This window comes from Xiphophorus couchianus, chromosome 23 (genome assembly GCF_001444195.1).
Source record: "Xiphophorus couchianus chromosome 23, X_couchianus-1.0, whole genome shotgun sequence".
NCBI lineage: Eukaryota > Metazoa > Chordata > Actinopteri > Cyprinodontiformes > Poeciliidae > Xiphophorus > Xiphophorus couchianus.
This window is the reverse complement of record NC_040250.1, coordinates 20318137-20330122: the sequence shown is the minus strand read 5'-3', so window position 1 is coordinate 20330122 and position 11986 is coordinate 20318137. Positions and strand designations below refer to the sequence as shown.

Sequence of the window (11986 nt, the reverse complement as noted above, 5' to 3'; positions counted from 1 at the left end):
ACCAACAGACTTACAGTACTGACAATGCCTGAAAGCTATGGGGGTTTCTGTTTTATGCTCAACTTGGAGTTTGGGAAACAATGAAAAAAAAATCTGCAATAAAAAAGAGGAGATATTTAGATTAAGCATTAGAGGAATAAACAGTGATTAGTTACTTTTCCAGGAGACTTCATGCTTGTTAACAATTGTGAGTTTTCTTTTTGGTCAAGCTCAAATTATTCTGACCAAATTTGCTTTTACAATAAAGCTTTATTAAAACAGTTATGTTATTTGTGGTAAATTGGCAAGATCAGTTCCAATTGAACAATTCCAACAGTGTGTTTTGGGTATTATTTAAACCTTGACATCCTTCCTGCTACATATGGTGGCAACAAAATGGACATGCATCCTTGTTCAGACCTGTTTCTAACGCCATGCAGTTGTTTTAGACCTTTTAATTCTGTGTGTATTAGGAAGGCACGTTTTAGCAAGTACCTATTTCCTTGGGCATTACTCAGCTTACCTTTAAAAAGGCTTGTTCCCATGGTCCCAATAGCTAACGTATCCTGTAAAGCAAGATGTCATGGGTTCCTGATAAAAGATTATACATACCATGTAAAAAATAAAAAGATAAAGAAAAGGCACAATAAAAATTACTTTGGCTATATTTATAGGTAAAAACAAAACAAGCAAGAAAAACGTATTTTAATAGATTTTTTTCTAATCTATTACAAGCTATTCTTTTTAGCCTTCCTGTCATTATATGGTAGGATGGGTAGATAAAATATATTGTGACATTATATATTTTAATGGCATATAAATAGTGTTATTTTTCTTCTTTTTGTTTTTTTTATACAAAAGAAACACATTTAAAAAAAAATCATTTCAGCATTACTAATATTTTACCGTTTTCCTTTTTGCTTATTCGTTTGGATATAAAACATTTATGGTCAAGGCAACACTTCACATTTTGTTATATCGACTTTCTATCAGCTTCGGCTTTCATAAAAACCCTAAATAAAAAAATAAAATATAACTCTAAGCATACAGCGTGTTTTTGCTCTTTGCAACTTATCATTTCGTGTGAGCGAAGCAAAACAATAAACAGACAAGAAAGACAATAAACTGTGGCTGACCACTCTCTGACTGCCATGCTTCCGGGGTTCAATGAACCAATCAAACGTCGGCCCTTCATCCTGCGCATGCTCATTTATGACAGCGGTGGTCCCCCGAACACAACAGGAAGGAACAGCGCAGGATCAAGGAGCAAAGAAGGAGGGACTTTGAAGTGTTTGGACACGCATTTCACTTAACAGCAGACGCAGTAAGTTCATTAAAGTGTTTAATATCCGCTTATATCGTAGTGACATCATAGTTTTGATAAGGTTTTTAGTCCGTTGAACTTCTCGTGGACGGCTATGTGGTTGTAAATGCTAACAGTCTCTCGGCAAATTCAACAGTGTAAGCAAATGATTTTTACAGTACGAATCATGTGATCGGTCGCTTGCTATCCAGTCCTAATCACTTTGATTTGAGTTTACACTGGAAATTGTTTTTTTTTTACACATACTCTGGGAGTCTATTTTACAATAAATAACTGATAGCTGTAGTCGAACCTTTTTGCCACGAGTGCATGACAGGACAATGTAATGTCTTTAGTTTACCATCAGAGTTTTTCTGCTGACGGAACAAAAGCCAGATATCCACCCCGAGTTTCTTCTAGTTTTCTAATCTTTTGCTTTCACTTCCTCAGTTTGGAGAGAAAAGACATCTCGGCATGGCTGCTGCTCCTGCTGCTCCTCCTCCCTCATCCAAACTCAGCCTGAGGGAGGACCTGACCTGCGCCATTTGCTGCGACCTGTTCCAGGAGCCTGTCATGCTATCCTGCATGCACCACTTTTGCAAGGCGTGCATCTCAAGGTACTGGAGGGGAACACTGGGTCCTGTAACCTGCCCGCAATGCCGCAAAGAGTTCAGGTCCAAGCAGTTTCAGACCAACTACCTGGTGGCAGCGATGGTGGACAAGGTTCGGTCCTCCTCTTCAGACACCTACATCAGGAATCTGGAGGTGACTTCATCGCTTTTGCTTTCTCCTCCCCTTGTGTGTTTTATCATCTGGCTGCCTCACGTTTATTTTTAGATTGGTGTGTGTTATATCTTATGCAGATAATAAAATGTCCCAAAGTAAACCTAGCAATGATCAAACATTTCCATTTGAGTTGTAAAAGTTTAATATAACTGTGTTCCATTTTTCAGTCCACATCTGTGTCTTAATGACATGTTGTGCTTGACTCGATCAGGCCAAAGTCCACTTCCACTCCCTTTAATATCACTTGGTATGGCAGTGATATTAAATAAGGATCATTGAGTAAAACAACACCAAAAAACTACCACTGATGATTTACAAATGTCTCGCCTGGCTTACAGTGACCTTGTAAATAGATTTAACTGCCTGGGTTGAAAAATTTACATTTTTCTTTTCTTCATTTTTATGCATTATGTTGATTCATGTTGAAATCCCAGTAAAATATATTAAAGTCTATGACTATAACCTAAAAACATGTAAAAAGTTAATTTACAATTGTTTAAACCAAAATTCCTGATTTTTGTTTTCAAACTGCAGCTGTGCGATATTTGTTTATGTTTTTATGTGCACAGCTGGTGCACTCTTATCATCTTGGGAGCTGATAGCAACATTGATTTCTCTTCCAAATCCACAGCACTTGGACTTTGTAGTAGTGCTGTGGTAGACTTTGTTGCATTGGGTTAAGATAAAATACAAGCATATAGCTTCCTCTAAAATTCATAGTCATGCAGCGCCAGCAGAAAGTATAGCTTTAAAGGAGTTTAATAGGTAGTGGTGAGGGTTCTGATTACTCTGGCTTTCCTATCCCACTACATTGTACCGATTTACATTTTATAAATTAGCTTCTCCAGACATTATTTGCATATTGCTTTGCAGAAAAAGCTGAGTGTGGCGTTGCAGAGCCATAACTCAAGGAAGGAGGATCTCCTCTGCACCATTCGCAAAGACAAAGACAAGATGGATACCATAAAGGTAGGCTCGACCGAACAGAACCTAATATTTCATTATGCACATTCAGTTGTGTTTTCAGCTGCGTTCATAGTCTCTTGTTGTGTTCCTCGAATGTCTAAGCACAATTCTGCTTCTCACATTTAACGGAATATCAATTGCGAATAAGATTCAAGTGTTGATAAGCAGATGGGAGCTTGCTGTGTGCTCTGAGTAGATGAAAAGAAAACCATCAGTGCAAACTTCCTGTGGCTGTTTCAGGCATTTCTTAGAATTTCAACCCCTTTCCAACTGCTTTACAACATTTGAACACCTCTTCATCCAAAATATGTTGGAGTGCAACTGCTGGACTGGTGTTAAAACCTTGAGGCTTTCTGATAAATCATTCTGCAGCAGTCTAACAAGGTCGGACCTCATCAAACACACTTAGTTCAGTGGCACCCAGCTAATTCAGACAGTTGTTCAGACAGCTCATCTGATAAATTACCACGTGTGCTGGTCAAATCTTCATCCATGATTCTGCTGCAAGATCTAGTTGCTGCATTGAGTCTTGTGAATTTGGCATTCCTCTTTGCTCGTAGATTAAGGTTTGTTATAATGTGTGAAATAGGTTTAAATATTGCTTCACTACTTTTTTGCTTGTACCTCTTCAGATGCAAGCAAAGAAAGTGTTCATTCCCCATTAAGCTTAGACACAGATTTCAATGTATTTTATTGGATAAATATGTGGTAGAGCAGCATGAAGTGGTTATGTTCCACTTCATAACCGTGAAGTGGAACAAAAAGGATATGTGGTTTTCTGATGAGCATAATGTGCATTTGTGTTTAGCTCCCTGTAATGCAAACCCTCCAAATAAAATTCAGCGCAACAAATGGCCTCCAGAAATCAATAAATTAGTAATTATAATCCACATTAAGGCTGCATGTTTAAAATGCTATGGGGCAGAAAACACCGAACACATGAACGGTGCTTTAGCAGCAACAAGTTAGCTAATCAGAACTTTAACTGCAAGAAGGATGGAGCTAAGTACGTATAGTTCTACCTCTAAACTTGTTTGGTGCTTTAAAAGACTTGGTTTAGAATGGCCTAGTCAAGGTCCCACAATAATTCCAATTGAAAAATGTTTTACATGACTTGGAAAACAAATGTTCATTGAAGTTCTCCAGCCAATCGGACTAAGCCTGACTTATTTTACAAAGAAGAAAAGGAAAAAACATTATCTAGATGTATAAACGTCATTCCCCTAAAGTCGTGCAGCAGAAACTGCAGTGGAAGGAGATTCATTCTGCATTTGCACGGTTCTACAAAGCATTGACCTCGTGGAATTGAATAGAAATCCTGCCACACTTTTCTTTTTAAAGCAGTTATAAAGCCATGGATCACTTTCCTTCAACTTGTCAATCATTTGTGCTTTGTATTGGTATTTTAATGTGGAATTTAAAATGAAATACTGTAAGGGCACTGGATTTTGACGTATCCATGTCACTAGGCAATGTCAATGTTCCTGACGTACCAGTACTTTCTCACTTCTCCAGAGGGTTGGAGCAGATCTGCAGGGGTGTGTCAAAAGTGAGTTCAGAGCTCTGCATCAGATCCTGCAGGAGGAGGAGAATCATATGTTGGATCAGCTGAAGAGAGAGGAAGCAGAGGAACTGGAGAAGGTCCAACGTCACCTGGAGGCCGCAGAGCTGGCTATTAGGGAGCTGGAAAATAACGTAAAGCTGCTGCAGGAGTCGAACATCACACTGACTGAGGTGGAGCTTTCTCAGTCCAAGTCTATTAATTTTGTAAAGTTTTTCTTTTTTTGTATCTAACCATAATTTAAAATATTATGGTGGAATAAAAACTTGAGCTTCATCTAATTTATAACTTTTCTGCCAGTGTGTAACATGCAGTTAATGAGATTTCTTTGGTTTCCTTCCTGACAGTTTCCACAGTTGAGGTAAGCATTTACTGCTGTAGAGCGACACAGTAATTGCTCCAGGCCTTTTAACACCAGTCATGTACATATTAGCATTTGACATGTAGTTAATGTTATTTGATCTTAGACACCCTAATAAAATGTGTTTAATCCACAGGCCCTGTGTGGAGGTGAACGTGGCGCCCGATTTTGATATCAGTGCCTTCAGCAGCAAATACTTAGCTCCGTTACAATACATCACATGGAGAAGGATGTTCAAGGCCCTGAAGCCAGGTAACTTTCCATCTGATGAGCATCATTAAACACAGACTGATACTGCAACTTTCAGAGGCATTTTAGAGAAATGACAGTGCAGAAATATTCATGCCTTGTCAACCTTTTCCCATGGTCACATCATGACCATAATTATGTTGTAGAAAGAAATGGCAGATGGGGTTTTTAATGTTTTGAATAACTAAAGGTCAGAAATGTTTGGGGTTCATGTGTCTTTAGGCCCATTTACTTTGTTAGTCCTGAATAAAATCCATTTAAACCAACTCTGTGTAGCTCTAATTAGTAAATAAATTCCAGCTTTGCGTAAATGAATTAATCTTACATTGCTTTCACACCAGCATCGACTAAAGATGTAACAAATATTGGAATTTTGGTCCCCAGTCGAACAGAGTCGGACTACCATTCACACTGTCAACATTAAACACTGCAGAGTGCATCTCAGGCTTTAAATGCAGTATTTTTCTTTCCTCACAATGATGTATGTTGTTGTTTTGGTCTATCACATAAAATCTCCTCATAAATACACTGAATATTGTAGCTGTAATGTGACAAAAACTGAAAAACACAAAGAGGTGTGAATTCATGTCAAATTGTTATTGCACAAACAATATTTGTGCCAACGCCTGATAAATCTTTTCAACCCAAAGGTCCTGCTGCCTTAACGTTTGACGTAGAGACGGCACATCCCAGCATCCACGTATCCCGGGACAAAACCGAGGCTGTCGAGTGCGATGTCATGGCACCGCACATGAGCAACAGCAAGCGCTTCGTCCAGTGCGTCAACATCCTGGCTGCGCAGGCCTTCCAGTCAGGGCGACATTACTGGGAAGTTGAAGTGGGCTCCAGCCAAAAATGGGACCTGGGCGTTGCCTCCGAGACCGTGGACAAACACGCCCGGATCAAACTCAGCCCCGAGAACGGCTACTGGACCCTACGGCTGCGGAACAGGAGCGAATACTGGGCCGGGACGCAGCCATGGACGAGGCTGCAGCTCGGGTCGCCTCCGCAGAGGATCGGGGTGTACTTGGACTGCGATGAGAGGAAGGTGGCCTTCTACAACGCCGACGATATGAACCTGCTGTGGTTGTTCAGCAAGGGGCCGAGAGGAAAAGTGTTCCCCTTCTTCAGCCCATGCATCAGTGATAACGGACAGAAACCCCACGCTATGAAACTCCTCCATGGGGCTCTGTACAACTAACTGAAGTCGGTCGATACTGCTCAGCATTAAAAACCTGTTCTGTTATTCACCAAAGACTTTGAAAGGCACCCCTGCCATTACTTCACTTTTGGATAATTTCTAAGCTGTAATTGTTGCATTATATAGAAATAGATATAGCATTTTCTCATAAAAAATGATCAGGGTTGTTTTCTTTAGTGTCTTGAGGAAGAGGTTTTCTTTTCATTTTGTTTTTAATCAGCATGAATGATCTGTGCACTTTACTTTGAGATGTTATATTTGATTAAATGGCTTCCTCATGTTTTATGCATGAGTTTGAAATAAGTCGGTGCAGTCTGTAAGCTTTCCAGTTTCACAGAATTGAACTGTAAACATTAATTCGTAGTGATTGTATGTACCTAAATTCAAACACAAATGCATGCATTGTGTTTCATTGTATACATGGATGTAAGATGTAAACCTGCTGATATGGACAATAAACCAAGTCGAAATTTCTTTTTAAGCTGACTGCCTTTGATTCTTTTCAGCAGCTGCAACTTTGCACGGATTCGTCACCTCTGAAGGGTTAAAGTCCTCACTACTTGAACCTATGAAGGATGTTATAAGGCATCATCAAAGCAGGCTGCACAATTGCATACTCCGCGGTTGATGGCAGTCCAAAACCATTTAAACCCCGAGACAGTGGAAGCTTGTTGACTCTGCTGCACCTGGACTGGAATTTGTGAACGTGTGAGCCATCTCTGACACTAGAGCAGCAACAACAGGCGGGCTTTTGGTTATCTCCACAAACACACTAGAGCACCGACGTCCTGTTTCCTCCCGTCAGGTGAAAGGTCAGGCAAACAGAGTGACAGTGTGGTTGTTTCTGAGGTTCTGTTTTTTGACAGCCCTCAAGGGCACGAGAAGCAGGATGCTGCTGCCTGCTCCTCTGAACGGAGGAGTGGCACATTGAACCACACCAAACGGGGATTTGTGCTTTTCCTGTGAACTGTTTTGTTAATTGGCAAAAGCGCAAACAAAATTTGAACTTTTATTCTGTGGATCCTGTGAGGCTGAGATGTTGTGCATGTATGCTTCTTTTGAACAAAACTAGCACTCCAGTGTTATCTTTAGAGTCTTCTACCAGAATTACTGATCAAATGCAGATTTCTAAATGTGCATTTCAAGTTAGACTTGGTTACAATACAGTATTAAAAATGAAATGACATCATTTGAAAGCAGTTGGGTGATCTGCTTGTACTCATTTAAAAACTCAAAAACGATACTTGAGTTTTTATATTCACTAGGTTTGTTGGGGTGGGTTATTTTCCAACTTTTTATGATATGAGCAAAACATTTTACATCCTGTTTAGCTTTACCTGTCACTGACATGCATATTTGCTGCATATTAATCAGATTGCCACTGTTATTAATAAATAGTACAAAACATTGTCACTTCAGCAACTCTGACTACTTGGAAAAAAAGGATTTTCAAGAAAAACTACAGACCAAAGGACGCCTGGAGTTTACATAGAGACAATGGAAATGCTGCATCAAGAACAGCCAAGGCTCTTTTAATATTGTTCATTCCTTACAAAAATAATGTACCCACTGTAAACAAGACAAACCTTTTGTTCCTCTAAAAAAGTTTAAAAATGTAATGATTTGTTATTCTGTGGGATTAATTTGCTGTTTCTTGTACTGCATGGATTTTTAGTTCAGAATTAAAGTAATCAGTAATCATCTGCATAGTTAAAGCCAAAGTATAACTGAGACTTTTAGCACTACTCTGACAAACTAAAAATGTGACCCATTGTTGATTTTTTTAATATTGTCTATTTTAGAGTAACACCCGATTATTACCAATTTATAGCACCTTACAGAAATTAGGAAAAATATGTACTTCCAGCTCAAATATTTAGCCTAATTTCCCTTTATCATCTTTTAATATGTGTGTTTTGCTTATTTATGACCCAGATTTTCACATAAATTTATTAGTGTAAAATTTAGCAGTAGTCTGAAATTAAAATAATGAAAGCCATCTGTTCAAATGTGACAACAGACAGTAGCTCTACAAAATCTCCCATTAAATAGGAGATTTAATGTTATAGTTTGATGTTAATTTGCTGCCTTTTGTACTACTATATAGACTTCAGTTAACATTTGTTGAAAGAGTTTAAATATTATATTTGATTGGTAATATTTTGAATTGGGACACTTTGTATGAAAAGGTTTCGGACCTACTTCTCAAGCCATGGGTATGTTTTTAAATCTTGTCAGTAGTTGGGAGGGGATTTAAAACATGCAATGAGGGGTTCAAAACATGCATTTCTAAAAGTTTTTAAAAAAAATAATAGGCAACATAAGTCTGTTATGTTGACTTATGTTGATATTTACAGAGTAAATATGTACGATTTACTCTGTATGATTGATTTTATGGCTGCTGATTTTGTGAATGAAAAACTGAGCTCCTGCATTACAAACATGAACGACTATATGGCTGACGTGAAATTTTGGCTGATGTTCTCAAACCAAACCAAAACAAAACATTTACTGAGCACCGTATACCACTTCAAAGAAGTTCAGCGAAGTGGCGTTTGGCCCAAAGGTATGTGGATGTGAACTTCGCTGAGCTAGAGAGAGCTTTACTTGCTCCACATCCTTCCTATGGTAGTTGCTGTGCGGAGCTGTGGTCTGTTTCCTGACCTGAGGATGGGCCGGATGGAGTGCTGGCACTTCAAGGACGGGTCCTTGAGTTCTTGGATGTCTCTATGGAGCCAGCGAGATTATTTAACTCCAACCTTTTCATCTGACACAGCAGAGACATCCGAGCCATCCTTCATGAGGGGCATTGTTGCCGTTGTCTGGATGTAAGCAGTGTCTTATTAATGAGACAATTCGAGTCTTCTTACGTCAGCATTATCTGTTTTAAATCCATAATGAGATTTGGCAAGTCCCTGGCCTAAGCTTTGCGCCACTATCAGCACAATTTGGGGTGTTTATTTTCCTCTGAATCCAACGTCGCTCCAGGGCTGAAGCCAGGGAAAACATTTTAATTGCAACCAGTCAATCACAACATTGTGTTTTATGAACAGAGGTGGATTGCCTTAAAGGGTCTAGAGGGAAACACATGCCCACAATAACATGCCATGATCCTCTGGCTCAGTGTTATTCCACATGCTTCATGTTCGTCATAGCTGAGAATGACAACATATTCACATCTCTGAAAATATTTTGTTCTCTTTTGTCTCATTGTCAGCAGCAGTATGATGGATGTACAAGGGCTCCCCCGGCTCTGAGGGCAGAGCTAGCAAAGAATCTGGGGTCACTGGTGGTTTTATTTTTGTTGTAACAGTCTCCAGTCTTTAAGTGGAGATAGAGCACCTTGTTGATTTGCACCATACCCCTGGCTCTGGATAGTAAAGATGTGTGGGATCGATTACACTGGCCTGAACCTGCATTCTGTTTCTTCTCCACCAGAAGTTGATCGTCCCTCAGAGCTTATGCAAGATCTGGCTGTTAATGAACAAGCTGCACCTGACACTCCATCTCCAAAGTGCACAACCCTACTACCCTTTTTTGTACTCTTGAGTTTACACTGGTTTTCAATTTGCAAAGATCCCTGCCCGTGAAATAAAACAGAGCTGACAGCAGCTCACCGCGGGGCCCGTCTGTTACACTCTCGGTTGAAGATATCCCTTTACACTCTGAAGACTCCCCTGAGGTGATGGATGTATGGGTGGAGTGGGGTTATCGGGATCTGGACGAGCCTGGAAGATCTCCATGCAATTCATTGGAGACACCTTTATATCTCACTCTCTGAATGAATAACTGCAGGCTCTTAATAAAATAAGACACTCCCAAAACTCAGGAAGAATTTGTGTTCATCTTGTCTGAACATTAAGTAATTGCTAAAATTTGATCTGAACTGATAAGTGATTTTTTTTTAGATGTAATTCACAAAATACCATGTAACTATGGAAGAACAGCTTCTCATTTTGTACAAGGAAAGCTGTGTTATGCATGTAATTAGTCTTCTCTATAGTGATACACCTAAATACAGTAAAACCCAGTGCAGAAACTGTTTAGTATACAGAGTCTACATGTGAGTAGTTTGATGTCTGAATAAAAACATCTGATTTGTGAAGGTCTCAGGTTGGACAGAAAATCAGCATCATTAGGATCAAGGAACTCAAAAGACAGGTCAAAGGGGAAGTTATTTAAAGCAGTTTTTAATAATAAAAAAACATCAAAATGTTTGGGCATCTGGCAAAGCACTGCTCAAACCACGGCTCTAAACTGGAAAAGTATGACATATCTACAAACCAAGACATGTCTACTAAAGTCTCAGGTTAGGCAATGACAGCATTAATCCAAGAAGCCAATGGTAGCTCTGAAAGAGTCTTGAAAGGAGACTTGAAACAATTGTCGTTTTACTCAAACAAATCTGATCTTTATGTATGGGAGACTGGCAAGGAGAAAGTTATTGCTTGAATAAAAGCCATAAAAAGTCCAAGCACAACAAACATGTGGAAGAAGGCAATTTGGTCAGATGAGACCAAAACTGGACTCTCTAGCTTACAAGCAAAACATTGTGTGTGAAGGAAACCTAACACTGCACATCACATTGAACACAACGTCCCAAACTTTGAAAAGTGGTAGTGGCAGCATCATGTAGTGAGGATGATGTTGTTATGAAAGACAAGGAGGCTGGCCAAAGGTAATTGGAAGATAGATGAAACTAAAGACAAAAACATGCTCTTTAGCAAAATTATGCTTTAATTTAGGTCAAACCTGTATAAAAAAGAAGTTTATACTATACCTGCCTACGTGCCGAGTAACACTTTGAGTGTTACTTGCCTGACACTTGGAGTGGTGTGTTTTGCTTCCATCTATATTGGGGCATTTGTTGGCACTTCCTGTGGTGACTTTGACTGCAATTCCCACAGCATCAGGATAACCTGCTGAGCTATTCAGGTGCCAGGACTCCTCCACATAACTTAAACCTGAAAATAAAATCTACACCAGCGGTTCTATACAGCTCTCAATGTGCTCTCAATTTCAGAGTGCATTTTAAGATTCTTTTATTTGTATTTAAATCTTTAAATGGCCTTGCTCCCTCCTATCTCTCTGAGCTGCTACATATACACTGTCCTCCTCGAGCTCTTAGATCAGCGAGCCAAATGAACCTGGAGGTGCCGAGGACTTCCAGGAGGCAGAGAGGAGACAGGGCGTTTGCTGTTGCAGCTCCCAAACTTTGGAATTCTTTACCTATGTTGGTAAAACAGGCCCCCTCTTTAGCAATTTTTAAATCTGCTCTTAAGACTTACCTTTTTCGGTTGGCCTTTGATTTGGTTTGAGATGCTGCTTTTCTGTATTTATCTGGGTATGTTTATGTATTATATAGAGTGTTTTACGTCACTGCATTGTTGGTTTTGATGTGTTTTAATTTTGTTTTTATTTGTTTAATTTTGTGATTGTACAGCACTTTGGTCAGTGGTACTGTTTTAAAGTGCTATATAAATAAACTTGCCTTGCCTTGCCTTGCCTTGCCTTGCCTTAATGAGACCTTTACTTTCTTCACAGTGCTGCAACCGCTGCAGGTCTTTCACACACAGAGGA

At 39.5% G+C, this 11986-nt stretch overlaps 1 protein-coding gene and 1 long non-coding RNA gene across 3 annotated transcripts; both read left to right on the top strand.

Annotated features, from left to right (window-relative positions):
• Positions 1–1182: 1182 nt before the first annotated feature.
• trim105 (tripartite motif containing 105) lies at positions 1183–6887 on the top strand. The gene is made up of 7 exons (XM_028009459.1): positions 1183–1303; positions 1733–2047; positions 2942–3037; positions 4550–4768; positions 4943–4956; positions 5093–5208; positions 5856–6887. The coding sequence occupies exons 2-7, from the start codon at positions 1757–1759 to the stop codon at positions 6404–6406; spliced, it is 1287 nt and encodes a 428-aa protein (XP_027865260.1). The 5' UTR covers positions 1183–1303; positions 1733–1756; the 3' UTR covers positions 6407–6887.
• A 1921-nt stretch (positions 6888–8808) lies between these two features.
• LOC114139524 (uncharacterized) lies at positions 8809–10235 on the top strand. 2 transcript variants are annotated; one of them, XR_003594468.1, is made up of 2 exons: positions 8809–9234; positions 9627–10235. It is a non-coding gene; the product is annotated as an uncharacterized LOC114139524 (long non-coding RNA). The 2 variants fall into 2 exon arrangements; XR_003594467.1 differs by having other exon boundaries at positions 9624–10235.
• Positions 10236–11986: the final 1751 nt, after the last annotated feature.